Here is a 26,757-nt window from a genome sequence, read left to right as displayed (position 1 = left end):
CACCGCGAGTGGGGAGGGAGATGCGGTAGAGACACGGTACACGGCACACGGTACACACAGTACACGGCACACGGCGAGCGGGCGCTGGTGGTACTGGTGGTGGTGCTGGTGGTGGTGCTGGTGGTGCTGGTGGTGCGTCGAGTTGGCCTAGCCCAAGCTGCCCACCTGCTCTCTCACTCTTCAGTGGCCAACCTCAACCCAGCGTAAAACCCTCGCACACCCCCCGGCTGCCCTGCCCTGGCCCACGAATCGCGCGTTGCTTTTGACCTCCCTTTTCCATCACCGCCGCGCTATCATCATCATCTTTCCTGCCGTCCACTCACTCTCGCACCCTCTCGCCCGCTGCCTCCCTATCCCACGTCGCCCGCGTCCATGCGACGCAGCCCTTATTCATCGACCTTGTTGATTGATAGGTGATAGCTTGTCGTCTTCTTCACGTGCAGCTGCTTGCCTGCTTGCCGGCCTGCCTGCACACCACCATCGCCCGCCCTCAGCCCGCCCAACAAGCTCTCCATCTGCCAATTCTCCCCTCCTCTACCATACCCTCCTTTGCAACCAGCAGCCTCTGCTCCTCCTTGCTGCCCTCCGCTCTGTCAGGCGCATCTCATCCCATCCCCGCTCGCTTCTTCTGCCCTTCGCTTCTGCGTCGGCGTTACTGCACAGGCCCACGCTTCCGCCTCGACCGTCCGCCTGTGCAACACACACCTGCCAGCTGCCTTGAAGAACCCATACCCGTCCCGCGCTTTGCACCCATCCTGCAGGTCATCGCTGCTTGCACTGCGAGGGTGAAGCCGCGCTACTACCGGCAAGATGGCGGGGAAGATGACGCTGTATAAGCTGGTGGTGCTGGGCGACGGCGGCGTGGGCAAAACCGCCCTGACCATACAGGTGCGCTTGTCATTCCGTTCTTTTATTGCCTGCCTGACACTTCTGACCGCTGCTAGTTGTGCCTGAACCACTTCGTTGAGACATACGACCCCACCATCGAGGACTCGTACCGCAAGCAGGTGCAGATCGACGGCCAGTCGTGTATGCTCGAAGTCCTCGACACGGCTGGCCAGGAGGAGTACATTGCCCTGCGCGACCAGTGGATACGTGACGGCGAGGGCTTCGTCCTCGTCTACAGCATCTCATCGCGCTCCTCCTTTACCCGCATCCAGCGCTTCCACAGCCAAATCCAACGTGTCAAGGAGACGACCATGGCTGGTTCTCCTACTTATCCCGGCTCGCCCCTCAGCGCATCGTCACCCGCCTTCGGACAGGCGCCCGTCATGCTCGTTGGAAACAAATGCGACCGCGTCACCGAGCGCGAGGTGTCTACACAGGAGGGACAGGCCCTGGCCAAAGTCCTCGGCTGCGATTTTGTCGAAGCATCCGCCAAGAACTGCGTCAATGTGGAAAAGGCCTTCTTCGACGTCGTCCGCCAGCTCCGGCGACAACGACACCAGGGCGGAGGCCGCACCCCGACCGATAGGAAAGAGTCTCGAGTACGCCCCAGTGGCCACGAAAAAGACCGCTCGCGAGGAATCGTCGACGGTCGGCGTGGCAGGGGCGGTCATGGCAACAACAAAAGGATCAAGGAAAAGCCAAAGTGCGTCATTTTGTGATGCATAAGACACTTCGAACATATATATTTGGATTTACAGCACTCACGAGCTACGATACATTCCTTGTCACCAGCAACCTCACTGATAGAAAGTACCCCTTCACACGGCGTCGGCATAGGGGCGGCGTTTGCATCGAACGGTCTCGACTTTGGCTTGCATGAGACCCGCGGAGTTCTGGGGTATTATGAACATTGTATCTTTTTTTTTTTTTAACTTTCATTTCTCAATAACCGACATGTGCACAAGACTAGGATCTTGCACGTTTTCGCACGGCTGAATGGGGTCGGTAGGGTGATGAGACAGGCAATTGCGGATGGCAAGACGTGGCATGTGGGAGTCTAAACGGGGCTGGGCTTGTTCAAATCTGGAAAAGGTCGGAAAAGTCATGAGTTTTGTTTTGGATATATTCTTTGAGGCCCGAGATACCTTTTCGAATTCACTGTCAACCTTTTGGAGACCTACTACACATTGATATCTTTTCGACGCCAGATTTATGTCACCACTCGTGCACGGGTTCCACAAGAGGAGGCCTTTCCTCATTAATAAACAATTGCCGGGATGTCGGCACGTAGGACTGGTGGATACTCCCGGTTTCCACGCGAGAAGAGTGGAGATGTTTCTGTCGAAGCAGAACCAATCGCTCTACTTTCTCGTTCAATCTTGTCAACACGCCATTCACGAGTCGCCCTTGCTAGAAATTGCTAGACGACATGTAAGACGAGACTTTCGGATTGCACAGACGGTAGTCGAGTACGAATATTGCTAGTCAAACGCAGACAACGCACTGCAGCCACTCAGCCACCGGGCTGACGCCCACAAACACTGCGGCTCGGCTCACTTTACTACCCATCTTCAAAACCAGGGGTCCTCGGCTCGAAATACGTCCAATTGCGTTGTTTCCATCCTGAGGTATTTAGATACAATCGGCCCATGGAATATGGAAAAGGTTGGGCAGCATTGCATTTTGCGGGCGCTGTGCGAGCCGTGCGGCACGATCTAGCCAAAGGGGCAATCCGAGCGAACACGACTTTAGGAACCATGCAGCATGGGACAAGACTTTTCATGACTGAACGTAAGGCAGACCATGCAGTATTACCCAGAAATTGCCAAAGCTGTAATAGTAGTAATGCATTGGTTGAAGCATGCAGCCACTGCGCCTTATGTGGGTCATTCCGAGTTTACATGAAGTACTGCCAGGCAAAGTTGAAACACGGTATATAACTAGTTCTACAGTTGCTCAACGTATTTGATTACAGATTTCTCAATAAAAGGAACAAGACGCAAACTATAATACGGGTGTTACAACATTAACATCAAAGTCGCCAAACGTCCCCTATAAAGAAGACTGATACAGGACACTACTCACGAAATCGAAGCGCTTGCAGATGCAGCAGTTAATTACCTCAACGATTACACAAGGACCAGAACGCCGAGGGCGTACTTTTCCCTGGGCTGCCGGTCAAGTAGCGAATGTTCATTCGGCTTCAAGTGCGCCACCAACCTCATAAGATTCGACCCTTTGCACCAGTCCCGCATCTAACTGTGCGCGACTATTCAAATGATGCGTCTATCTTGACTTTGGAGCAAATAGCGGATGCAGGGTTTCCCATGTCGATGCTAGGAGAAGAGATGTGGGCCCGGCGGCCTTGGGGTTTAACCCATCGAAACCCGCTAGGACTGCGGGCAGATGAACCAGCCCCCGTGATGCTTGTGCAGACCAGTTTTATAGGAGGTATAGTCGTACTGTGTGAGTTGGCAATACAACACGTGCGATATGATAGGACAGGTGGCCGGCATGGCTGTTCAAGGCAGCTGAGGAGAGGACTTTACAGACAAAGAGACAGAATTAGCAACACAAAAAGGTAACTGTTTCTAATCCTTAATTAAGCTTTCAGTTTTCAAAAATAGGAAAAAATAAGAACTTCAATGGTCACTACGAGGGTCGAACTCGCGACCTTGGCGTTATTAGCACCACGCTCTAGCCAACTGAGCTAAGCGACCTTAACTGATTGGTGAAGGATAGTAAACTATAATATTATATATACTTTATTTAATTATCTAAACTCTTAGGTTATTTTAGATTTATATAGTAATATAAAAAATTTATAGTACGCACTGGCTAGCTTGGCATACCGTATCTAATATAGCCGAGCTTGTTGGTCTTGGCAGGCGTGGCTTCAATCACATTTTCGCTACGGCTTGTTGTGCCGCACCAATAATCAAGCACCGAAACACCCAGTCCACAAGACTGACAACGCCCTCTTATGGTTCCGACATACGAGAGTGCGCCTCTTCTTGCAGCGCAAGACGATAGTGGATATCGCCTTTTTGGTAATTTCCGGCTCTTCGCCTGAGCAACACCTTCACCCGCACGCCCTCCACCGTTTAAAGCAGCTTGAACCATATCTACGTCAACTAGAATCTATAGCAACTCCTGGTAAGTTCAGTACAGTATGTACGATTCTGCTCTGTATTGACGCGAGTACAGTGTGTCAAACACAGCAAGAATGTGGATTCAATCTTCCGGAAGCATTTCGCGAGTTCCAGGAGCTTGAGTCAAAGTCATGGACCCACCCCCGGCGCAAAGACGAATTAGTAGCTCCCTCAGGTAGCCTCTCATGGCCCATCGCTCATTATCTGCACAATCCTTCCTTCCAAACTCTTACACCACATGAGGAAGAAACGGAAGATGCAACGAGTTCCTGCATCTGGATGATAATTGCAAATAACTTCGTGTCAGGAAAGACATTTATTTTCGATCACCTCTCCCGTCGTGAGAGTGTGGATGGTTTACAGGTATATCCGCAGACTATCCTTGATCTCCACGAGACATGGCTGTCCAAGATCCGGTCCAATATGGCGGCAAAGGTGGAGGTCGTGTATGGTAAAAAGGTCAGCGAACGGATGCCGCAGATTTACGATCTCGAGCCATTACAACTATGGGGTGGATACAAAGACATTGTTCTATATCTGGAATGGTTATCGACCGATTCACTGCCCGGAAAGTCTCTCGCACGTTTCGTAGTGCCCGCCTATCACCCACAAGCCTTTTTGTCACCTGGGGGCGCGCGCTATGGCGTTCGACAGGACACAATCTTACGTGTTGCGCACGAGTTAGCTGGCCTAATCTATAAAGACGGCTTCTACAAGAGTTTTAATACGACTATGATCAATAAGAGCGGTGTTCGACCACATCATTACATTGAATCGAGGAAGCTTGCCGTCGTTGCTGGAGAGGAACTTGCGAAGAATATCGCAGAATTGATTAAGCCTAACAAATTAAGGCCGATAAGCCGGGTACGGCCCCCTCCGGATGAACTAGGTACAGTAGCACTGTTGTAATTAGAGACTGGTAATGCTTACTAGAGTTGTAGAGATTGTACGCTTCAACAAGACTAAGGTATCCCAGAAGTATGTATTGGATCTAACCAAACCGTCAGTCATTCAAGTTAGATGCAAAGCCTGCGGTCTACCAGACAAAGATTACCAACCGCTTTGGTGCGCCAAGAGCGGGAAGTATATCGCAAGGAGAAAAAGGTGTAGAGAGGAGAAATGCACATGACGTCTTACGATACCGCAAGACTCTCAACTTGGATATATCGCCTACTCTGGTTTAGATCCTTCCGCAAATACCTCGACACAACTACATCCTGGATTCACACGCACCCTGGATGTTTTCCCTCCACTGTCGTTTAGTGGATTTGTCCCAAATAGGCTGGTTCAGGGTCCAGAACCACATCCAGACTTGACATTATCGAAGGCTCTGGTGGAAGACTCCCCGCCAAGCCTTTCACCGCCTTTGGCCCTGTCTTCCGCTCTAGCCACGCCCCTATTAAGACCTCCAGTTGCTAGCAAGGGCTACAATTCAAGAGAGATTCGTCAATTTGGACAGACAGGAGAAAAGGGGCCGTTTGAATACTGGCATGGACATAGACCGGTGATGAGCAAGATGGGAAGGGTTAGGATTTGGGTGCTCCGCAACAAACAGAGCAAGGCCGTGAAAATACAAAGGCTCGGTTTCTCAACTTACGGCCCGTATCTTCTTAAAACAGGGAGCAGGATCCTGGATTCCAACGATCGAGGGGTTAGCTTGGTTTCTCTAGAGGGTAAAGAACTATGGCACGCAAGTCTAGACCAACTTCGCTCACAGAAGAATGGCAGTGCCTTGGTGGAACACCATAAGCACGAGCTTAAACAACAGGGACAATAGCCAATAGGTAAACTGCTAGGTTCGGCGTTTTCTAACTTTATAGTAGGGCTACAAGAGTGTAGTACTGAGCGAATAAGTGCTTAGTATCTCTTTGTAGAGTTATACGCGTTAGAGAATACTTTAAGCATCCTACGTAGAAGCAAAATAAGTTACCTAAAAAGTAGAGAACCTAGTACACAATAAACACAAAGTTTACAAGAGACCTGCACCTTTACCCACAATAGTTATACTATCTATAAAAGAAACTCCTACTGCGTTGTATTATACATATAATCCGCTCTTCTAGTGTAAACTTTACTTAAAAATGAGAGAATATATTAGAATAAACTTAGAAAAAAAGAAAGCTGGTCGGTACGGGGCTCGAACCCGCGACCTTAGCGTAACAGATATAAATATACTATTAGCACCACGCTCTACCAACTGAGCTAACTGACCTTAATGAAGATTTCCGAGAAATAATAGTGAATATGCTTGTGTGAATAATGCTTGGGAAATCTTAAAAATAGCAAACTAACTGGGTAAGGAACGCTACTTGTAATAAAAAGGGGGTAAAATTACTAAACCTAATTGAGAAGTCTTTAGATAACGTATCTCGCAAGGCGAAGCACTCACCCGAGTAAACTGCGTAAAAAAGCCAGTTAGGGCTAGAAATTACCTAAAATGGCCTGGATACCTTTAACTACCTGTGTAATCAGGGTAGGCGTATCTTCGACAGTTGAATTATATCCACTTCTTGTGCGTTGTTATAGAGAGCATAAATACCTCTCCTCCTTTACAACGCGCAAATTCAACTTCAACATGGCGAATTTCCCCATATGCGTGCAGATTAAAATCATCGGGAACCTTGATGATATGCTGATTTTGGAAGTTAAGGCAAGCATTACACTATCACGAATTCAACGGTGCGGGACTGCACAGGAGCCTCCTTTTGTAGAAGCTTATATTTCGTCCACTTTAGAAAGTCTCTCTTATGTCGTGTGCTATCACGCTTCTAGACAGCGGAGGCCTCGTCCAAATTCTTCTCCTGTAGCGCTTTCCAATCCGACTTCTGAACAGCGACAGTCTTCTCCGTGTACTTCCGCTTATCCACAGATGGGATAAAGAACGCCGCCACCACACCCAATAGCCCAAATGCCAGGGCGACTAAATATGACAGATGAGCGCCCTCAAGATACGCCTGCTTGTTGCTCAAGCTAGCTGCGGCCCTAATTGCGGGAGTGATTCCGGGAATAGCAGCATATCCGGCGGCAGTATTAGCTTTGGCGGCCGTGATAAGCTCTGTGACTATATCGGACGAGAGGTTGAAGGGTGCCAGGTTAGCGCGCACGGCGGCAGGAAGGGAGTCTCCGTATTTTCCGTTCGTCACGTTGCTAAATATAGCAGTAGCAACGGCCCCAGCAAGGAGACGTGAGGTTCCGGCGAGACCAGCAGCAGTGCCGATGTCCTCCTGATAGACAATGCCAAAGCCCACTAGTACCATACCATTCAGGAGGTTGACGGATGTACAAGTCGATATGACGACAGTGAGGATGATTGACTGGACTGGGTTGTCCATTTTGGAAGTCGACATTGCACCAACGCAAGCAGTTCTAAGATTGTTAGACCCCTTGAGACTCGTTCGCATGTCTCATCGCACTTACTGTAAAGCGACAGCAAACATGATCACCCAACGCTGATGACCGATCACCCTGCTGAACATTACAATAATACCGCCCAAAATAGTACCAAGGGGAAGTACTTCTGCGTAAAGACCTTTCGAGATCTCGTCGCTGGCGTAGATGAGCTGCGAGAGGCGAGGCCAAAGCGTAGCGTTAGAGTAGTACTGCATACCACCGATAGCCATGACTAACATGGGAACAGTAAAGCTACGTTCGTCAGTAGCAGCTTTACCAATGAATCACTCTGACTTACTGCCGCAGAGCCCGAAACAAACGCGGAGGGAACAGTGGCGCCTTCAGCGGATAAAAGGCCTCGTAGAAACCCAAGCAAATCAGGGTCAACAAGCCAAAAACTATAGGTGCAAGCACAGTGGCGGATACCCAAGGAGCCATCGATCCACCCCAGCTAACACCAACGATGAAGAGAGTGCAACCAGCGAGGAAGAGGAATAGACCAAGCCAGTCAAATTCTCGCAGAAGCAGACGAGCGGACTTTCCGTGTGCGATCTTCTTTTCCTTCCATGAAGGTGGGTTGTAGAAGAAAAAGAGTAAGATGAGGTTGATAGCCTGGAAGCCAATCATGACATAGTAGCAGATCCGCCAATTCTTCGTCCGTTTGATAATGACCCTATTCGCGTTTAGCCAGTGACAGAGAAATGTTTCCTAAAGAACTGACCAGGAGACGAGAGGCATGATTTGGGCTATAATAGAGGCCGCATCAAAAAGTCCGATGGTTACATGTCGATACTTGCTCGGTACGATTTCCTGCAATTGTTAGTGCCGCTCCGTAAAGAGGCACCGACTTACTTGGACAGCGCCAAAGGCCATCTCAAGAAAACCCGAGCCGCATCCAAACAGAGCGCCTCCTGCAATCATTTGATTGATACTTTGTCCCGTGGCAGAGACGATACTGCCGATGATCAGTATGCACGCGCCAGCAATGAAGAACCTATATCAAGATTGCAAGTCAGCAGCATGTTTTACATACGCTTTAAACTCAAGATCACCTACCATCGACGACCGAAGATATCTGACAACCGTCCACCGACAGTCACGAATATCGCGCCACCCAGATTCCAAGAGATGGTGATCCATGTATAGCGAGAGTCGGGTCCGAGATCCGCATTTATATACGAAAGAATAGATGGCGGAATTAGTAGGGTGAATAAATAGGCATTGTAGCACATCGCCATCGACACTGCTGCCATAAGCGTACTAAAGGTTCTGATCACTCTTAGTCGTCGTGCTTGAATCATATGAATGAGTGCATACATTCCGACCTCCTCACCTGTGGTCTGTAGGTGCCGGACAATATCCTCGTTGGCAGAGTATGCATCGTCGGAGTCGTGTAGTTGAACATCTTGGTGCATTGCACCCGCGCTCTTGACTGTATCAATACGTGTCGCAGTCAACTTGTCGTCGTCGTGTGGCGTCATGGTGAATATAGAAATACGGAAACATCCACAATACCGCACAGCAAGTTCCCAGGTTTGATGCCAAAGAATAATCAGCTTAAATACTTAGTGCGTTCTGGAGCGGTTACCCCGAGCTTCCCCGCAAAACCTGGAGATTGGCGGAGGTCAGTTCGTGTGGCGTCAAGCGTCGGATTGCAATCCCTTATCGGAAAACGTTACGCAGAGACATATTGTGGAACCGTCCGGTTCCGCACGTCCCTCCCCCCGAACGCCAACACAAAACACAAAATACTCGTCTCCCAGTTTCAGGGGAAAATCGAAAGCGCCTGCGCCCTAGTATTGAGCTGTCACCGGTTCTATGGAGGTAATTTGCGTGCCATTTTCAGGGAATGTTTTGGCTTGTCTATAGTAAATATCCACTTATACCCAGCTACGCTCTCATATACTCGGTAGCAGCCAAGTTCAACAGGTTTAAGCCGGGCTTTTACTACCACTTAGCCTTGTGTCGGTCCGCCTCCGGACTACATTCATATAGAGTAGTGATAGCTCAACAGGTAGTCCTAGGGCGTAGGCGCTTGTAATAACATTGCCCCTAAATGTCTTCAGGGGGTAAGATAACGCCACCTATGCCTCTTAGTGCCGTACATCTCTCACGATTATAGAAATGCATGTCAGCTATGTACGATCATGCACCTCTATATCGACACGACAGAGGTCTGGCAAAGGTTTACCACATATCTCCCAAGTATATCAGCTTACAATTAAAGAATGTCATAGCAACCTTTTAATCTTAGTAGACTGAGAGTATACGCTTGGTTCGCCTAAGTCCTAAGAACTGGCACTGGGGTAGACGCAAGCTTAATGCGTTCCTGCTTCACTAGGAAGGTAAAGCCACATCAACTACTCAGAGACTACAAATCGTTCATACCTTCGAAACGAAAGCTATCTGTGGATTTTACAAATACACAATTTGACCACTCTCGTACCTCCTGTTTCGCAATCTACGAGATTGTGTTCCTAGCCCACTCAGCTCGGTAACTTTGAAACCATAAGAACAATATGCGCACGGAACGCTTTGGAGGGCCTAGTCATTCTTCCCATTCTCCATCGTTGCCAATTCGATATCAGTCTTTTTCCAGTAGTGGCTTAGATCCCAGACCGGCAGGTTTACAGACCACCGCATTTCTGCGACCATGATCACGAATAGCATGTACCAACCTAGTAATCCCACGATGAATAGGAGAGCACCACCAGCCTGTGCATTGTCAGTGATCCTATCAGTCCGATAACTCGGATATATCCCACCTTCTGCAACCGCAATGCCTTCTGAAGCTTCCCATTGCTCAATGCCCAATAAGCACCACTGAGTACCCAAGATCCGATTGTCACGAACCCGAAAATCCCAGCGAACACCGCATTGATCCGAATTGTGAACAACCAGAACGTTCCCAAGGCGAAGCCCCAGACTAAGAGATATAACGCAATGACGGCGTTCATCTCTTTCGACAATACCCCTGCTGCTGCGTCCCCAGTGGGCGAGTATGCCGCTGCTAGTCCAAGTGTAGGTAATTGGAGAAGCCCAAAGGATAGCCAAAAAACACAGAATAGACCGCACACCATCTGCACGAGGTTAGATTCCTGGCAAGAAGTACATATTCCAGAGCAAGATGGAACCAACCATTGGGAAGAACTGTGCCTGGATCCAGAGAAATATAGTGGAGAGAAGGAGGAGAACAGGCCCTGTGAAGAAAAATATACCACTGGTAAATTTCAGCAGGTTAACGTTGAAGGCATTATAAGGCTTACGCAACAGCAGGTAGTCCGCTTGCGCCACCCCATCCCATCAGCACCATACTGAAAGTAAATGTAGATATAACGAAGCTATTTGCGGTCAGTACCCTTGTTTCTCTGTCCCTACAATATAGTTTACCCAAGAAATCCCAAGGGGGTCGCATTTGCATATCTACCAGCGATATCTGCCGTATGCGGGACTTTCGGAGCCAAATATAGCTTCTCGAAAAGCTCTGGGCTCAAAGAGATGTTCGTAGAAGTATGCATTAGCTGCGGTTCTTTGTCTATTCTATCGGAGCCGGCGCCGGCCACGGTCGGTTGTCCTGTTGCTGTAGGTGCTGCCATCCCTGCTATGCCGTTAAGGAAGAATAGTATATGTGTCTGCAAGTTGCGGTAGTCGGGCGTTTAAAGTCTCACAGCACTGCGCTCCCCACCCTTCCCCATGCGATTCAAAGGGATATATTGCGGGGTACGAGGGCATAAACCCCACCGCGCATGTCCAATGTGCTTAGTCCATGCAAGACTCTGGACTTCAAAGCCTTCTATCGCACCCCATTTGGTGAATGGTGCCGCCTTGGCTGGGTCATTTGCTCTTACTGGCCGGTTGTGTGCCTAGTACGGTACAGCCTAGAAGGCTACTTACGGCGAGACTACCGGTGTTTTCAAGACCTGCCTGTAAGCTTCTAGATGTGGTGGTTGTGGACGTACTTCCCCTCCCCGCTTTCTTGAACCTTTACTGTCGGCAAATTAAAGGCACACACTGATTGGCTAGCCCTGCATGCACTTAGTCCCCACTTCTTGGCTATATGGTAGGTCACTACTGCATGTCGCTTCACAAGTCCGTTAATGGGGAGCATGTCCGTGTTAGACAGAGTTTCTCATTCGATGGTGTGACGATATGGACAAGTGCTTTATTCTCAAGTATATATAGTGAAGACAAGTGAAGATCAAGAACTATGTACATATCTTTTATAGTACGGTAGGGAAATGGAAGGTGAATGTTGTGCAGGTATGCACCTGAGGTGAAGTGAAGTAAAGTCGAAGCGAGTGTAAGAATGTAAACGAATGAATGTAGGAAAGAACGAAGTTTACAGTATTTATCAAGCAGAAAAGGCCCACTAATCGGTATTAGGCTGCAATCGGGTATTGTTTCGCTTTCCAAGACGAGGGGCAGGCCTGATATCTCTTTTTGCTTACGCTATCTCAAAGGACGAATCCCCGTTAAGGATAGGAGGCCAGCGCTTCTTGAGACCCGAATCATCTTGTGGGTAGATGTCTGAAGTGCCGGCCTTGTACTGTTGTTAAAGTTTTAGTAGGTGTTAACGGTTATGAAAGATGAAGGCCATCACTCACTGCCGCCCATTTATTACATGTACTATACCACTCCGAGCCTGCCGCCGGGAGAGCGATTTGGGGCTTACGCTCTAAGAACTGAATGCTTAGACCCATGCCGACATGGAAAGCGATGTGACAGTGCATAAGCCAAGCTCCTGGGTTATCGGTAGGGTATGCAATAACGAGCCAGCCGCCACCCTGAAGCTGGGCAACATCGCGACGAGGCGGGTTCGTAAAGCGCAGTTGATTGAAGTTGTTGGCTACGCTGAACTGGCCGGTTCCTGCGCCCAAGATGTGACTGTCGTGTCCGTGAAGATGGATAGGGTGGGCAATAGGAGGCGCGCCAGCTGCCTGCTGGATCACCCAGTAGGTCCACTTATTACAGTTAGTTAGAGACTAAAATGAACACAATTATACATACTACAGATGCAGAGGTTGAAGGTATCTGGACGACATTGTATGACTGTGGGATGTTGTTGTTTTGTGCCACGTATTTGATGGTCGGGTTTCCAGGATCCACAACCATAGAGGTGCCATTGATAGTCCAAAGCACGGTATTACCTTGAGCAGCAACAGGGCCGATGGCGACGGGGAGAGTTTTCGCTTGCGCGGCAAATGTGGAGCTGGGGACGTTCTTCACGATCTTGGGTGTTGTAACTGGGTTAAGGCAGCCCGTGGGTGGGGTGGCAGGAGGGGTTGTGGTGGGATCAGCGACGGTTTTACCTTGGTAGGTGAAGATGGCGCGGCCCTCGAGGGCCGTTCGCGATTGACATTGCGAATCAGCTACAGCACGGAACCAAAAGTTCCCGGCAGTCTGGTTAGCTGTGAATAGAACGTCGTACCGTTGTCCTGAAGTAATTTTGTTAGTGACACTTAGACTAAGGGCTATATATCAACGCACCGATTCCGATCTGGATATAATTGGTGGTGTATGGATTGACAGGGACAAAGTCTGTGGCAATGACGGAGAATGGATGGCCGTCAAGATTAACGCGAAGGTTGGTGTCGACAGAGGTGTTGATAAGGCGTAGCCGATATCTCTTTCCCGCTTGGATAGTCACCTTGTTATACGTGCCGCCACCAGCTGCGTTTTTGGAGGTGCCATTGATCAGGATGTTATCGGCAACCGGGGGACCAAGGCCAGCCTGTCCGTTCTGGAATGCACGTGCAGCCGCTTGATACGCTGTGATATAGTACCAATCCGTCATAGGCATGACTCCGAGGTCTTCGTCGTAGTTTGCGGTAGCGGGGCCGTTCACTTGAACAGTGCCAACGACGCCGTCTCCGTATTGATGCGAAAAGTGGCTATGATACCAGCTTGTACCATACTCAGTAGCTTGAAACTCGTAGGTCTTGATGTCGCCAGGAGCGAGAGCACATTCCGTAATTCCATTAGTACCATCCTGGATGTTCTTGTTTAGCATGCGGAAACCATGCCAATGAATGGATGTGCCGTTGTGTTGAAGCAGGTTGCGGACGGTAACTCTGATTGTATCACTTAGACGGAATTAGTCGAGGATTTAACAAGCGGATGTTGATTGCTTCTTACCCCCAGTTAGCAACGATTGTTGGCCCCGGAATTCGACCTAAGGCATGTGAGTTGGAATGTCCTACACATCTGGTGTAGTCTTACCATTGATCAGCATACAGACTCTAGAGCCAGCGCCATCCGGATTGCAAGTGGTGTTCTCGATTCGAAGGTTATATGCACGCACAACTCCTGTGTTAGGCCAGGAAGTGTACATGTCGGTAGAAGAAGCTGTCCTTGTTAGCTCATGCCTTTTAAATCCTGGGAGGATAGTAACATACTGAAGCCAGGAGACCAACAGTTCCTGGTGTTTGGACCGTTCACACACGAAGTTGACGACTGGGCCTCTTCAGGAACATCCCGTTTCGGCGTGAATGGAGCAAGCTTGACATGTTCAGCGGGAATAGCTGCCGCGTTGACAAGTGAGCTGTAGAGTCCGAGGAGGACTGCACCCAAAGTTAAGAGAGACTTCATGATCGTTTGATAAAAGGACAGTAGGGGGCGATACTTGTAAAGACTGGAAAGAAGAGAATGGAGAAGAACTAATAAATGGAAACGAGCGTTGCTTTGAGGCTACTCTAGAGACTCGAAGCAGAAAAGACTCATATTCTTATAGTCGTTAAGCACGGAGTACAATGCGGCTACAGTAGCATACTGTGGTAGAATAGGGTATTCTTGGGCTGATGTGCGCCTCGAAGCGCCCAGATGTGGTCGTCTCATCTCCGTCGTCGCTAGACAGACTTCTTGATGTCGCTCGTAGCGAACACGAGCGCGATGTCCACGTAGTCAATAATTTCGACGGAGATTTGATGAATAGCCCGTTTATTGAGGCGTAGAAGAACGAGAGTTTCTATGGGAAGACCTTCATACTGCTCTATGATATTTACTGGAACGGACTACATATGGCGCACGCTGGTGTTCGGCTTATCTGTCACTCAGCGACTTAGTTGCAAAGTCGCCCAAAGTAGTCGGCACCGAATCTCCCGTACTGCCGAAGACTAAACTGCTTTCATGATAGCCGAAAGCGAAGGAGAAACGAGGACTAAGTCCGTGGGCGTACATGTAAAGTATGTCTACCTAATAATAGACACTAGACTAATTACTCGATCAGGAGGCGAAAAAGAGGCCGGGAAGTAACATTCTTTACAGCCGTGAGCCCCCTTGACAACAGGGCTCGCAGAATGCACAGTATACACCATGCCTGTCCTATCCCTTGCTCAGCACTTTATCCATACTCCATTCGATTCGCGACTATCGTGCTGCCACATGAAGACATATATGTGGTATAGCCGTGAAGTTCAGTCTGGACCGAATTCTAGGTTATATAGATACCGTGAAGTTCTTGGTAGATAATAGCTCGAGCCTGAAGAGGAAAGGTTCACATAGATAGGGGTTGCCGATCAGTGAATCAAAACATACGCGGGCACTGGGATGCAATGGCGAGGCCGCAGGCCCGGTTGACGGAGTGGCTAGTTAGAGTGACCGGAAATAGAACATAATCTAGGACCAGGTTCTGTAATGGCTCTCGTATGCTAAGGTCCGTGTCGCTTCGCTTGCAAGCGAAGAGGAGAATTCCAAGACGGCACTACGATTAACGGAAAACAGCTGGATGGCTACCACATAGGTATTGGCAAGTTCTTCGTGATACTGGTTCATGGATGGGGATTTTCCATGTTAGGTGTCATGATTTGATGAGATAGAGGTTTCCAGTCAATGGACCTGCTACAACAACCCATTCTACCAATGAGCCGCATGCAGTGAATCCAAAAGCACACCCCTGGTACGCAGGTGTATCCCACGTTGCAACGGCTGTAGCCAAGTACGATTCCAGATCACCGTTGACGGAGCGTGATAATATATCGAGATGACCATTCGTTCGTCCAGTAAATGGCTTGAGTGCGGTATAGTAGACAACAGCTTGCAAGAACCTACACTATGATTCCGGACTCCGTTATTCCGTCCAATGATACAGAGTTCCATTTCGCATAGATTTCTGACAAATCTAAGTGGAGGTTTCCTCTATAGCTGAGAGGGTACTAGGGATGGTTGGTGATGTAATTTGTGGAGCTATCACTCCCCCAAGTCGTTGCCGCATAGCAGTAATAGGCCAGATTCAGGAACAGGTTTTCGTCCACGTAGTATTCATGCATGACTTCACAATCGTAATCTCCGCAAGGCGCCGTCCAGGCTCCCGGTCCGTCCAGTCAAATGCAATCGTACTGCATCACACCGTACGGCGGACATCGCAAATTAAAACTTATAGCGACTTGGAGATTTTCGACTTTGCCGATAGTTTTGAAGTTCAGATAGCTCTGTTGAGGCATGATCTGCATTATGAGGCTTAAAAGGGCAGTAAACCATGGTCCGGACCTGTCGAAGCGAAGTCCGTAGAGCTAGCTTCACAGAAAAATGGTCGCACACAGACGCCAAAGTGGTACCTTTGCTATTGCCATGATGAGTATCAATCAATCTTTACAAGAATGGGAACTGTTAGGCGAAGAGTGCCTGGCTGGTTTAAGAGGGAGTTCGTAACTTGGAAGAGATGCCGTTGTGCAAACGTGCTGATATAGTCGCAATGGAAGAGGTTGGCATTCTTCAATCCAAAGTATTTGGGGGGTTAGGCCGCTCATACCGTAGAAAGAGATCGAATCCTGAGAGGAGAGTAAAATGCTGACGGTGAAGCTCAAGAGTGTGGGTCTACCAAGCCCCTTGCACCAGCACCTCCAGCTCTTGTGTGCGACTCGACATCCCACTAAACCTTCTTATCGCGCCAAGTCAGTCAAGATGGCAGTGCTCCTGCATTTATTTTTCATCATCTGGCTCCCAACCCGGTTCTGGCATCTCGAATCCGCTCTCCGTGAAGCCTGGCGCAACCGTTGTCCCCACCAGTGTCCAGTCCCCCAGGCTCTCCGCCCTTTGCCACTGGCCTTTCTCGATGACGACCTGAGGCGATTGGTCTTCAAAAATGTGGTTTCCGAGGATCCGGCGCTGCGTCGCAGTACCGTTGCTCCATGAAAGTTCGAGCCTAAGAGGTGCCCCACAGTAGAAGTGCCATATCTCGACGGCGTCCACGACCCTGTGCCAGTTCGACGTACCGACCTTGCCCTCTAGCAGATAGTAGATGGCCGTAGAGTAAGACCGATTATTAACAGTGCCAGAGTCTTCAAAGGTCTCCCAAAAGAAGCCCTTTTCTGGGTTGGGTTTCAGACTGAGTTTCTCAATGACGTCCTGCGCACTGACGCCGTTGGAAGGTGAGGCCGTAACCTCGACATTTGACATAACCAATAAGGCGGCAGCCAAGAGACGCATGACAACAGACTCTTCAAGATCGTTCGAATTTTCAATGGTATTTGTGAAGGCGAATTTCGTGGGATGCTTGCGGGCCAAACGAGGATGGATGGGGCTATATGTATGTGGGGCGGCCAGATTACTACCGGTAGCCCACACACCAAGCAGATATCCCTGCATCATCGCCAATTCTTCTGAAATCAACACTTAACACTACACTTGGCATGAACTCTTTCACTCGCTCAAACTTTGTAGAACCGAAGTGTAGTAATGACCTACGGTTGTCGCAATACTTGTTCCTTTCAGAACGAGCACTCCGAGCCGTAGACACGCTGCTTACTCTTCATGCCGTCGCCATTTCGCTTCGCTTGCCAGTAGTTGTCATTAGCTACCCCGACCTAAGGGCATAATGGAAGAGCATTTCCAAAGCGCCTACGCCCTAGTTGAGCTATCGCTGGTTCTGTGAAAGTACTTTGAGTGCGGAGATGTTTGTGATTACATTGAGGGCATACTGGAAGATCTGATGATAGAAGAAAATACGCTGATGTTTGAGAACAAGAAGTGATTCATCAATGATTTCTACTCGAGAGTAAGATGCCATACAAGGATGCTAGAAAGTGTGTAACTAAATAATTCAGAGACGGTGTTTTTTGTGAAATATCGTTCGTTCCTTTAATTTAGAAGTAGCGACAATTGGAACACTCGTACATGAAAGTAAGAAAATATGTACAAGGAAGCGTATCTGACCAACGCTATCAAAGATTGTTTGTGGTCCCTTTCCAATAGTAGCAACTACGTCTTAGCAAATTCCGTAACAGAGTCGATCGTTTGAATTAAGATCTCCCCAGTCTTTGCGTAGCATGTACGCCTGCTGTACTCCGTAGATAAGAACATGATTCAAGACATAGTAGTTACGCCTGGGGGTAACTTCCTGGCGAAAGGTTGTTGATGCCTCTGGCATCGAGACGTAGCAGATGGATTAGCCGGTGTATCATGCGTTGTCTTCAGTTGGCACCACCGACGCTGACACCCTAGTTCGTTTATCTTTTACTTTCTCACTAAGACTATTCTCCTCGTCATCATCCTCAACCGCCTCGATCTGCTTTCTCTTCTTGCCCTCTTTATGATGCACCGTCCTTACATGCTCTTCCATCTTATCTTTTCTATTATTAAAGCTGCGCCCCTTACTCTTGCCGTTTGCGGGTTTCTTTGAGCGTGAACAGCCTTCTGTGGGGCAGAAGTACTCTAATTTCCTAGGAGCATGAACGTTCTCGTAATGACGTTTGAAATCGGCTTGGCGGCCGAAGGTTAGATCATCACATCCTGCGTGGAGACATTTGAACTTTCCTAATCGAGTTACTTGGCCAATGACTGGGTCGGACGGAATATCTGGTGATGGTGAGGCACGGCGACGGCGACGAACTGGTTGCGGTGAAAGAAGATGGTGATGAGATGAGGAGATTGGGAGTATACGAGAAGCAGTGGTGTTTTCGATATCTAAACACGAAGTCACAGGACTGGGTTGACAGTCAGCTTACGTATGCGCTGCTTAATAGGTATGGGGTACCTTACATTGGGTCTTCATATGGTGCCTGGTGGTCGAAAGATCCCATAGCAGTAAACGAAGGTGAGGAGGAAGCCAGAAAGTTCATAGTTCTGATGAGCATGTAGTTAGAATAGGTTCTGGTAATCGCAGACCAATTGTAGCATGACTGTTATATGAAAACATGTGGCAAATATTTGTCGTGTAGGCTTGGTCGGCAACTACAAGGCACCATGATCGTACGGTATGGGCTGTTGTATTGTGCTGTATCTCCTGGTCCAGAATTTCCTTCGGGTGTATTACGATACGTTGATATGGAGATGTAGCGGAACATCACTGGAATAGGGAGGGATGGTAGTTAGGGTGTAAGGCTGCACTACAGGGCGTCCAGCCGAGGGCAGTATTCCATGCTGCTCTGTGACTATCGAGTAGTTACGGATAAGAAAAGGGGGGTTGAGGGTTCGTTTGTAGCCCAGTAATGGATCTTTTAGAATGTCGCTGCCAGTTTCAAAGTAAGAAAACGGTATGTAGATCAGAAAACGACATTTCCGGAGAGCGGTGAACGATTCCTGGTCGAATTTCCATTGGTGAATAATGAGCTTGATGTTTTTTTCGGCTATTTGTGGCGGCTACGAGTGCTGTTCCTCCTATACTCTGGCATATGACTGCTGTAGAGATGGAAAAGAAATGAAGCGCGATGACTTACATACTTAAATTTTTGTACAACGCCGGGTTGCGACATCCTCTGTTCCTGGTTCTCCAGTGGAAGCAGCTAGCATAGTTATGCTTCAAAGGCTTGCTGTGATGATGCCTAAGGAGAAAACGTGGATTTAAGGATTGGCTCGGCAACCATCAGAACAAGATTTAAAGCTTGAAGCTCTAGTCTATTCACCGAGACTCCTAAAATATGAATGGCTTTGATCGACCAGGGTGACAAGCCTTGGAGACTTTTATACCAGAAACTTAAAATCGTAGTTATCCGCCCAGGCAAATTAAGAAATCCTACTTGAATGTGTGTTCCAGTTAGTTAACTCCTAAACCGGAAGGCCAGGAGCTCCTGTAATGACGGAAGCCCTAAGGATGGCCCGCGTTTGATGTACCTGAGAAATCATCCGTTGTTCTGCCAAGGAGAAGTGCAGTTCGGTTCAAGTGGATGTAAGGTCTTGGACGGCTCCGGTGTTCAGGTAATGTGTTGTATACTTCTTGTTTGGCGAGGCGAATGACTAGACATAAGGGAGGCTCTGGATAGAATGTGTATCGCGATCTGAGACTTGATCAAGCTCTTGGTGTCCTTAGTGGCTACAAGAGTTTACCATATTACTGGTGTTTTGTTTGTCTAAATTTCCATGGCAGTATATAATATCCATGGCAGCCTGGTCAAAAAGGTGGGCATGAATTAGGTGGCGGTCTTGTTTACGGATCGTACCCGAGAAACAGTCCATGGGTCAAACTGCGTGGCTCATTCATCACATAGTGCAAAAAGCATGGAGAGCACTTACACGTTTGTAGTAGTCTCGGGACCAATCATCTTGTTCCCACTCTCCTCTCCACCCAGCGTTCCACCCATGATATCATTGACGTCGAACTCAAAAATTGGATCTGGTAGGTACTTTAAGTTCTGATCAGCTCGAAGGTTTGCTGGTGAGTTCGTCGACGGTAGGTTCGACGGTATGTTCGACGGCCGTATTGGGAGGTGGTTAGTGGTATCGATGTGCGGCTGAGTCACGCTAGGCTGAGGCGCAGCTTGTTGGGCTGTTGATGAGGCCGAATACTGTGATGCCGAACGTGACATATCGGGTGCCATTGGAGGCGAGGCGTTGCCAAACGAGCCGCGCGACACACGGGGTTGGTTATTGTACCTCTGATAGTGACCGGAAGACGTCGACGAGTACTGTGACGCAGAGCGCGACATATTGACCGGACGCTGCAGGTAGCCGTTGGTAGTGTGCGGGGTCATCGAGGCAAGGGCATAAGCCTGTGCCTCAGCCTGATGCTGGGAGAGTGAAGGCCTCGGCGTGGTAGAGGGCGAACACTGGAAAAGCGAATCATGACGTTGGGGTATTGTTGGCGATAGAAGTAGTTGCTGATTGATTTGCTGCTGAACAAGAAGCTCCATAGAATTGGCGTTAGCAAGCTCAAGATCAGGGCTTTGATCGGTAGAGAAGTGACGCCTGTTGCCGCTACCGGCTATGACCCCGTCGAGGTACGTGTAGTCGGCCATCTAAGGGAAGCAAGTCGAGTGAACGATTGATAGAACTGAAACGAAGGCTAATGTCGAGTAGGTGCAGTCGTGCCAATATGCTTTGCTGGGTCTGGATGGACTGCAAGAGAGAGAAAACAGACTACATTTTTGAGGAATGAAGCGGCCATATACCTCTCCCATCATTCCCAGGGCGTGACGCCCCGTTGGTTCGTCCTGCTTGAAGGACCTCTGCTTGGCGTGCATGCGTTCAGCCTCGACGTGGTATTTCGCGCAAAGAGGCATACTGTGGCGACGAGGCAAAGAAGGCAACCAGGGCTGACAAACATTGGTTTGCTGGGAAGAGGACACGAGAAAGTCCAATGTCGTCTTGGAAAGTCATTGAATGCCGCCTTCGCAATATGAAGCCTTTGTCATTAGAACGAGAGAGTCTGGAGGGGCAGGGCATGAACCGCTGTCGGCGACGGGGTGATGGCGGTTCAAGGTAGAAAGGAAAAGCGCAAGCTACTAAGGACACCTGTACATGCATGACTCTTGCACATCGCAAAGACGGAAGATAGATGACAAATGACATACGCCCATGTCCAACACATAGTTTAACTTAGTGGCCGTAGGTAGACGACAGATCTGATATGGAAGTGCAGGGATGAGGAGTGGCATTTTCACATGTAAGCAGCAAACACCCACTGCATCGGCCTTCGAAAGTCCAGGCCTATCGAATGGCATTTGCCTCGTCCGCCTCACCTTTTGCACCCTTCAAGGTTCGCTCATCCTCCGAGCAAGATAAATCTTTCTCGATCCTGGGCTTTCAATTTCAAGCATTATCAACAGTCTGACTATGAGGTGACGCCATCACGTAATGGACGGTGTCCTGTCTTGTAGATGTGCATTACGCCTTGACCGCCCACACCTTTATACTTGCATCACCGCCCGCCGAGATGACCTTAGTAGTCTTCTCCCAGGCAACACCAGTAACTCCATCCTTGTGCGCGTTGAGCGCCTTAATTCGTTTGCCCGGATCCTCGGTGCTCCAGACCATGACATTTGTATCTAGACTGCCACTCGCAGTGAACTTCTCACTCTCGTCCCAGGCCAAGCATGTGATACGCGCAGTGTGGGCGCTCCACCTATCGGTGATGAGTTTCCAGTCCGCGGAGGCTTCATATGCGTAGATCTTGCCGTTGCTGGCACCTACTGCGAGCTTCTTGCCAGATGATGAGAAACTAAGTGCTGAGATAGGTGAGGTTGCGCGGCGGAGTACTGTTTCCGTGTCCTTGAGTTCTGTGCCTGAGAGCGTGTAGATGCGGACGAGTTTATCGTCACCTCCGACGGCCACAATGGAGCCGTGCGCGGCGATGGCAGTAGGCGTGTAATTAACTGGGAATGAGCTTGCTCTGTCGCCATTGGAGTACACGGCTATCGACTCAGACGATGGGACCAGGACCGCGCCTAACGTCGCAGCGATTCCCTTAGGCTGAAACTTGAGCTCGCTGGCCTCCCCAGTGAAGATCATGTTCGGGACCGAGATAGAGCGCAGAGTGTCGTCCCAGCCTACAGTGTAAAGCTCAGCCTCGCCCTTGCTATCTGATGTGGTGATTCCGGCCACGTAGTTTGAGTGGGAAGCGCCTTCCACTTTGTCTGCGAGTCCCGTAGAGAGGTCCCACGCCAGGACCCGGCCTTCATAGCTTCCTGTAGCGAACGTAGACCCAGCAATGCCGGCTGCTGTGATGTTCTTTTGGTGGCCGCGCACCACTCGCGTTGGTTTCGGGTTCCCGTCGTTGAGGTAATTGAGATTTCCCTCTAGATCCACACTGATCACCAGGCCATCGCTCCGGCCCGTCGGCCAAACAACGCCAACCTGTTGATCAGGCACACTGGTGACACCCTCTTCGCCCAATCTCCATGTCTGAATAGCCTTGCCTGCTTCTGGATCCCATATCCGGACCGTCTGGTCAGCGCTAGCAGTCACCAGTCTCTTCGAGTCTTTAGCCCAGGAGATACCGAAGATGCTGCCCGTATGTACTCCCTCGCCGATCTGTCCCTTTGCCTCGCCAGTTTTGCCGTCGTATAGCCAGATGCGTTTGTCTGCGCCCACGCTCGCAAAAACAGAACCATCTGGAGCGAATGCGGTGCCGAATACGAAGCGATTGTGCTGCCCTCTTAGGCTAGTGTTAAACTTGAAGGGAGCGCCGTGGTAGAAGACCAGGCTGGTGTCGTCAGAGCCGGTTGCCGCACGGAGAGGCCGTTGCTGGCGGATGGAGACGCAATTGATTTGCGAGGAGTGTCCTGAAATTTCGCCCACGCTGTTGCCGCTGTCCGCCGTGATGCAGTGCCCAAACCGCTCTTTTCCGTCGCCTACGGCAATGATGCGCTGCGAGTCGCCGTCCCAGGCGATGTCGTTGATTCGCCCGGCGATGATGTGATAATCACCTACACACTCGTCAGCTCCACCTCAGGTTCGTAACTGAAGCACCTGCTGCTGCATCGTGTAACGCCCGTAACGCCCTTTACACACCTTTTGTAGCGCCTTCGCCCGCGCAGTCCCATACTTTGACTGTACCTGAGACATCTCCACTAGCTACATAGAAGCCAGATGGCGAGAACCGAGCGACAGTGGTCTGAGTCGTGTGCTGTGTGTATTGTTTACTGACGGCGGGGTCATCGATGGAGCGGAGGAAGACGGATTTGCCAGACTACGCATTGTAATTAGCTCGGGGAAGGCTTCGAAATATACCCTGGGTCAGTATCTACGTACAGCATAGGCTATGCGCTCGCCCTTGGGGTCTGAAGAAAGAGGTGTCGGCTGTCCTCGAGTTGTGGTTGGGGACGCTGCCCAGATGGCCTCTGTCCTGATGAGCTGGTGTTTATTGGCGGTACGCAGAGCCCGTACCTGAGACTAGTGACATTCTGAAGCAACAGCTGTGGAACACGCAGGAGGGAAAGGGGTCTAGGTTATACAAGTGGTGACTTTGGATGCCTGCTCATCAAGCTGCTGCTCTGCTTGGTGGGTCCGACTTCGTCACCGTCCGTGTGTCAGGGTCAACAAGCCACTTCACTAAGCCGCACAGGCGGTGGCTGGAGCATCCTTTACGCTAGCAATAATTACGTCCTGGAAACTACTCTACTATTATACCTACACTTCCCTCTTTTTGTAATTACCCCCCTTGCCGTTAGGGCTTGGATTTCATTGCTATGGGTCTATACATTTTTGGTGAAACCCTCAATCATGACGCTTCGCCGAACTCCCACCCCTAGTTCATGGACAATTGCCTCTTTAACGGAGGCCACAATGCCTCAGAGCGAGAGCTCGAGATAGCTCCATGAAGCAGGACTACTCATAGTTGTTATTGAATGTCTGATCCATCACCATGAATGCCACCTGCACGTGTGCGACACGAGGCCCGCCGTTGCGCCAGCATCAAACCTTCAGCCCGGCCCTTCTCCACATCCGCAAACCAAAAGAAGGGCGCAGGAGAAATTATAAGAAATGCTAAAATCCAGAAACAAATTCTGTCAAGCTAGCCGGCCTAATGACCAAGCTCCCTTTATCCATGACAGATAGCGCGTAAAAGGCAGCTTCCATGCTAGGAAGCATCAGCGGTATGAAAATCGAGGCACAGTACGACGATAGAGAGCCTCGCGGAATTGCATGGCTATCGTGATCGTTCTAGGGCGATATATATGCAAGGACCATGTATCGCAGCCCCGCAAGTATGCCGCCTTGAGGCTTCTTTTTACCAACCATTCCACGGCAAGGGTCGTCCGGGACGGCGCCGAAGCTAGAATGCAGTGGGGATGGTGAATGCAGCCCATTATAGACCAACGCGAAATAAGACGGTACGCAGAGGCACAGTCAAGGAGAAGCTCGACCCGGCAGCCTGGGCTTTAGAGTAGATGACGCTGATGCTGAAACATTGCACAAAAACCGAGGCCGCATAGCCAATGCCAATGCCAATGCCATGGAGGATATTAGTTGGAAAGTTTTAGTGTAGGTGACACCCTGGAGGATGCTTACGGTATTGGTATTTCCGGTGCAGGCAGGTGATTGAGGAGTGCATTAGTTGCGAGACTACCTTCTAATAGATCTTGATTATTGAGGGCAACTTCGTCATCCAATGTTAAGTGCACATCGTCAAGCGGTACAGATTCAAAACCTAACTTGTTGCGTATCAGTAGATGATTTGCGACGAGAAGTAGACGACAAGAATTGAGCAAGGGGAAGGAAGAACCTAGGTTGGCACTGGCGATGATGGTGAGGAACAATCTGGCCATATAGATGCTGGGAGAGGCGAGTGTAAACAACATGCGAGCTGTAGAGCCAATAAAGCTGGGCGCAGGCAACAGTCTTTTGCGGTGGCTACCTACTTTAGTGTTCATCTTAGCTCCTCAGCTCTCTTCTTTAGCGCTTCCAATAGAACAGCTCCTCCCTACTGTTCTATTGAAGCGAAAATCAAGCTCTACACCCTTATAAAAGTTGTACAGATCTTTGATAGCATTGTTGCTGTAATCACAGACTAGTAGAGTAGTAGATTTGTTTATTGGGTTTTGAGTTCCCTTCCATAGCCCAGATACTGCGCTATCATGCCCTCTGCGTTCCTAACATATAATTGTATCATATGTGTACTATTTAGAGTCTGTATAAGCTGCATTAAGTAACAAAAGATAAGAGCGCGTAAAACACAGATCCATTACTATATTAATACGTTTTTTTGAAAGGGAACTAGCCGAAGACTTTAAGAATATTCCTAAATGAAAATAGTAGAGGAAACTTTAACAAGCCTTATCGTTGAAGTTGTAATAACCAAAACCAAGATCCGCTGAGTCGGTGACAGACTTGTCATACTTGCGGCAAGTACCAGTCTGCGTACCTGTACTAGGATCAGTCACGATGTAGAACCCAGTAGCTAAGCACCTATTATCGGGCTTGCATGACGCGATACAGGCTGCCTGGTTGGTGTTGAAGTTGGCGTCATAGTTGAAAGCGTTTGGGCCGGGGAGGCCTTTCGCATTGCATATCTTGGGCTTGACGAGAATAGGTGTAACGGTCGTGGCAACAGTCTGCACATCGGTTCCAGCCGGACTGACTGTCTTAGTGACAGTGTCTTCGGAAGTGATCTGTACGGTTCTGGTGACGGTAACGGTGACAAGTCTTCCGGCTTCTGTTTGAATAGCTTGAGGCCCATTGACAGTCTGAACTTGAGTATTGGTGATTGTTTTGGTGGTCGGAGTGACAATGCAGCTACATGCACTCGAAATGCGAGAGGAGGCGAAGGCAATGAGCTGAGTGGGAACGACGCCACGTTTTTGGTAGATGGTTCTGGTGCCTGCAGTAACGGTGACAGTAGTAGTGGTGGTTGGGTTTGCTGCGGTCTGGTCGATAGTGCTCGTAACTCGATTAACATTCGTAACGTCAATGTTTGCGGTTTGAGTTTGGTCGGGGTTAGTGATAGTGACAGTTCTCCCTGCACCAGTTACAGGAATGGTCTTTTCCAAAGTCAGCAATGACCAAGGGAGCAAGGCGTGGTTGTCTTCCTACCTTAGTTGACTGAACTGTTTTGTGCCCCCCGAGAAAGTCGAGACAGAAAGATGATGCTTGATTTTTCAAAGATCCTTTCAATATCGCGTAGACAGCGTCGACAGGATTACAGGTGTTTGCTGCCGGCGCAGCAACGACAGTGGAGCCATAGGCAAGGACGGCAATGAAGCCGGAACAAAAGATATACATCGTGATTGATTGATTGATAAAAACGAGAGAGATATAAAGATGCAGTTTTATAACCAGAGGGAAGTCGCCAGGAATGTGTTTTGGATAGTTGCCAGAATTGTGGGAGGATTTTCAAAGCGCCTGCGCCCTAGTTGAGCTATCGCTGGTTTCTGTGAAAGTACTTTGAGTGCGGAGATATTTGTGATTAACCAGAATTGTGGGAGGTCCATAGTCAATTTATAACGGCACTTTTGTACGTGGGCGTCGGATCCAAGGAGCTGAACGGGAAGAATTATCAATGCTCCCTCAGCTTGACGCTATAGCGTGGACGATCGTGATAGTGTCTGTGCGGTCGGACAAAAGTGAGCCAATCATGCTAGCGTGCGGCTGGAAATCTAAGTTTGAGGCTGCAGCGATCGACATAGAGACAAGGTAATGCTATTAGAATTAGGCAAGGTGCCTCTAGGAGGCTGGCAAG

General features: G+C 49.3%; 13 protein-coding genes and 2 non-coding genes across 15 annotated transcripts; 3 read left to right on the top strand and 12 right to left on the bottom strand.

The window, feature by feature from the left end:
• Window positions 1-810: 810 nt before the first annotated feature.
• K460DRAFT_281111 (ras-domain-containing protein) lies at window positions 811-1,607 on the top strand (the record flags this gene model as incomplete). The annotated part of the gene is made up of 2 exons (XM_040928465.1): window positions 811-888; window positions 945-1,607. 2 exons carry the CDS (start codon window positions 811-813, stop codon window positions 1,605-1,607), a joined length of 741 nt encoding a protein of 246 aa, XP_040790926.1.
• A 1,388-nt stretch (window positions 1,608-2,995) lies between these two features.
• Window positions 2,996-3,539, top strand: K460DRAFT_427416 (uncharacterized protein). The gene has a single exon (XM_040938271.1). It carries the CDS (start codon window positions 3,078-3,080, stop codon window positions 3,471-3,473), a length of 396 nt encoding a protein of 131 aa, XP_040790925.1. The 5' UTR covers window positions 2,996-3,077; the 3' UTR covers window positions 3,474-3,539.
• Window positions 3,535-3,608, bottom strand: K460DRAFT_t20. Its single transcript has one exon. It is a non-coding gene; the product is annotated as a tRNA-Ile (tRNA).
• Window positions 3,609-3,871: 263 nt separating this feature from the next.
• K460DRAFT_393453 (uncharacterized protein) lies at window positions 3,872-5,867 on the top strand (the record flags this gene model as incomplete). The annotated part of the gene is made up of 6 exons (XM_040935940.1): window positions 3,872-3,938; window positions 4,027-4,044; window positions 4,096-4,929; window positions 4,982-5,007; window positions 5,048-5,105; window positions 5,225-5,867. The coding sequence occupies 6 exons, from the start codon at window positions 3,872-3,874 to the stop codon at window positions 5,815-5,817; spliced, it is 1,596 nt and encodes a 531-aa protein (XP_040790924.1). The 3' UTR covers window positions 5,818-5,867.
• A 295-nt stretch (window positions 5,868-6,162) lies between these two features.
• K460DRAFT_t19 lies at window positions 6,163-6,252 on the bottom strand. Its single transcript has one exon. It is a non-coding gene; the product is annotated as a tRNA-Ile (tRNA).
• A 439-nt stretch (window positions 6,253-6,691) lies between these two features.
• On the bottom strand, window positions 6,692-9,031 carry K460DRAFT_334324 (MFS general substrate transporter). The gene is made up of 7 exons (XM_040930911.1): window positions 8,748-9,031; window positions 8,487-8,699; window positions 8,283-8,424; window positions 8,152-8,240; window positions 7,729-8,103; window positions 7,458-7,682; window positions 6,692-7,406 (listed from the first exon to the last, which is right to left on the bottom strand). The coding sequence occupies exons 1-7, from the start codon at window positions 8,909-8,911 to the stop codon at window positions 6,809-6,811; spliced, it is 1,806 nt and encodes a 601-aa protein (XP_040790923.1). The 5' UTR covers window positions 8,912-9,031; the 3' UTR covers window positions 6,692-6,808.
• Window positions 9,032-9,974: 943 nt separating this feature from the next.
• Window positions 9,975-11,026, bottom strand: K460DRAFT_280822 (uncharacterized protein; the record flags this gene model as incomplete). Its single annotated transcript, XM_040928434.1, has 5 exons — window positions 9,975-10,145; window positions 10,196-10,510; window positions 10,569-10,650; window positions 10,697-10,771; window positions 10,821-11,026. The coding sequence occupies 5 exons, from the start codon at window positions 11,024-11,026 to the stop codon at window positions 9,975-9,977; spliced, it is 849 nt and encodes a 282-aa protein (XP_040790922.1).
• Window positions 11,027-11,874: 848 nt separating this feature from the next.
• Window positions 11,875-14,018, bottom strand: K460DRAFT_403646 (multicopper oxidase; the record flags this gene model as incomplete). The annotated part of the gene is made up of 7 exons (XM_040936654.1): window positions 11,875-11,976; window positions 12,035-12,391; window positions 12,438-12,865; window positions 12,918-13,513; window positions 13,566-13,602; window positions 13,650-13,775; window positions 13,826-14,018. The coding sequence occupies 7 exons, from the start codon at window positions 14,016-14,018 to the stop codon at window positions 11,875-11,877; spliced, it is 1,839 nt and encodes a 612-aa protein (XP_040790921.1).
• A 2,328-nt stretch (window positions 14,019-16,346) lies between these two features.
• K460DRAFT_277565 (cupin family protein) lies at window positions 16,347-16,823 on the bottom strand (the record flags this gene model as incomplete). The annotated part of the gene is made up of 1 exon (XM_040928185.1): window positions 16,347-16,823. One exon carries the CDS (start codon window positions 16,821-16,823, stop codon window positions 16,347-16,349), a length of 477 nt encoding a protein of 158 aa, XP_040790920.1.
• Window positions 16,824-17,823: 1,000 nt separating this feature from the next.
• On the bottom strand, window positions 17,824-18,499 carry K460DRAFT_353344 (uncharacterized protein; the record flags this gene model as incomplete). The annotated part of the gene is made up of 2 exons (XM_040931711.1): window positions 17,824-18,349; window positions 18,405-18,499. 2 exons carry the CDS (start codon window positions 18,497-18,499, stop codon window positions 17,824-17,826), a joined length of 621 nt encoding a protein of 206 aa, XP_040790919.1.
• Window positions 18,500-19,471: 972 nt separating this feature from the next.
• On the bottom strand, window positions 19,472-20,710 carry K460DRAFT_72313 (uncharacterized protein). The gene has a single exon (XM_040938650.1). It carries the CDS (start codon window positions 20,594-20,596, stop codon window positions 19,871-19,873), a length of 726 nt encoding a protein of 241 aa, XP_040790918.1. The 5' UTR covers window positions 20,597-20,710; the 3' UTR covers window positions 19,472-19,870.
• Window positions 20,699-21,307, bottom strand: K460DRAFT_72291 (uncharacterized protein). The gene has a single exon (XM_040938649.1). The coding sequence runs from the start codon at window positions 21,147-21,149 to the stop codon at window positions 20,826-20,828; it is 324 nt and encodes a 107-aa protein (XP_040790917.1). The 5' UTR covers window positions 21,150-21,307; the 3' UTR covers window positions 20,699-20,825.
• A 157-nt stretch (window positions 21,308-21,464) lies between these two features.
• Window positions 21,465-23,481, bottom strand: K460DRAFT_403643 (WD40 repeat-like protein; the record flags this gene model as incomplete). The annotated part of the gene is made up of 4 exons (XM_040936653.1): window positions 21,465-23,005; window positions 23,091-23,268; window positions 23,331-23,419; window positions 23,466-23,481. 4 exons carry the CDS (start codon window positions 23,479-23,481, stop codon window positions 21,465-21,467), a joined length of 1,824 nt encoding a protein of 607 aa, XP_040790916.1.
• A 992-nt stretch (window positions 23,482-24,473) lies between these two features.
• Window positions 24,474-24,908, bottom strand: K460DRAFT_364330 (uncharacterized protein). The gene has a single exon (XM_040932987.1). It carries the CDS (start codon window positions 24,845-24,847, stop codon window positions 24,587-24,589), a length of 261 nt encoding a protein of 86 aa, XP_040790915.1. The 5' UTR covers window positions 24,848-24,908; the 3' UTR covers window positions 24,474-24,586.
• A 247-nt stretch (window positions 24,909-25,155) lies between these two features.
• On the bottom strand, window positions 25,156-26,552 carry K460DRAFT_414920 (uncharacterized protein). Its single transcript, XM_040937710.1, has 2 exons — window positions 26,112-26,552; window positions 25,156-26,059 (listed from the first exon to the last, which is right to left on the bottom strand). The coding sequence occupies exons 1-2, from the start codon at window positions 26,298-26,300 to the stop codon at window positions 25,346-25,348; spliced, it is 903 nt and encodes a 300-aa protein (XP_040790914.1). The 5' UTR covers window positions 26,301-26,552; the 3' UTR covers window positions 25,156-25,345.
• Between the last annotated feature and the right edge of the window lie 205 nt (window positions 26,553-26,757).

Source organism: Cucurbitaria berberidis (genome assembly GCF_010015615.1).
Source record: "Cucurbitaria berberidis CBS 394.84 unplaced genomic scaffold K460scaffold_2, whole genome shotgun sequence".
Lineage (NCBI taxonomy): Eukaryota > Fungi > Ascomycota > Dothideomycetes > Pleosporales > Cucurbitariaceae > Cucurbitaria > Cucurbitaria berberidis.
This window is presented reverse-complemented; position numbering and strand designations above follow the sequence as displayed.

What these genes read in the sequence shown, in the direction of transcription:
- K460DRAFT_72291 (XM_040938649.1), bottom strand. Translation starts at nt 21,149, where the DNA reads ATGTCATTTGTCATCTATCTTCCGTCTTTGCGATGTGCAAGAGTCATG.
- K460DRAFT_427416 (XM_040938271.1), top strand. Translation starts at nt 3,078, where the DNA reads ATGTTCATTCGGCTTCAAGTGCGCCACCAACCTCATAAGATTCGACCC.
- K460DRAFT_414920 (XM_040937710.1), bottom strand. Translation starts at nt 26,300, where the DNA reads ATGTATATCTTTTGTTCCGGCTTCATTGCCGTCCTTGCCTATGGCTCC. An exon ending in AAACAGTTCAGTCAACTAAG is followed by an intron (nt 26,060 to 26,111) that starts GTAGGAAGACAA and finishes ACTTTGGAAAAG; the next exon opens with ACCATTCCTGTAACTGGTGC.
- K460DRAFT_364330 (XM_040932987.1), bottom strand. Translation starts at nt 24,847, where the DNA reads ATGGCCAGATTGTTCCTCACCATCATCGCCAGTGCCAACCTAGGTTCT.
- K460DRAFT_72313 (XM_040938650.1), bottom strand. Translation starts at nt 20,596, where the DNA reads ATGGCCGACTACACGTACCTCGACGGGGTCATAGCCGGTAGCGGCAAC.
- K460DRAFT_334324 (XM_040930911.1), bottom strand. Translation starts at nt 8,911, where the DNA reads ATGACGCCACACGACGACGACAAGTTGACTGCGACACGTATTGATACA. An exon ending in GATATCTTCGGTCGTCGATG is followed by an intron (nt 8,425 to 8,486) that starts GTAGGTGATCTT and finishes ATCTTGATATAG; the next exon opens with GTTCTTCATTGCTGGCGCGT. An exon ending in TGGCCTTTGGCGCTGTCCAA is followed by an intron (nt 8,241 to 8,282) that starts GTAAGTCGGTGC and finishes TAACAATTGCAG; the next exon opens with GAAATCGTACCGAGCAAGTA.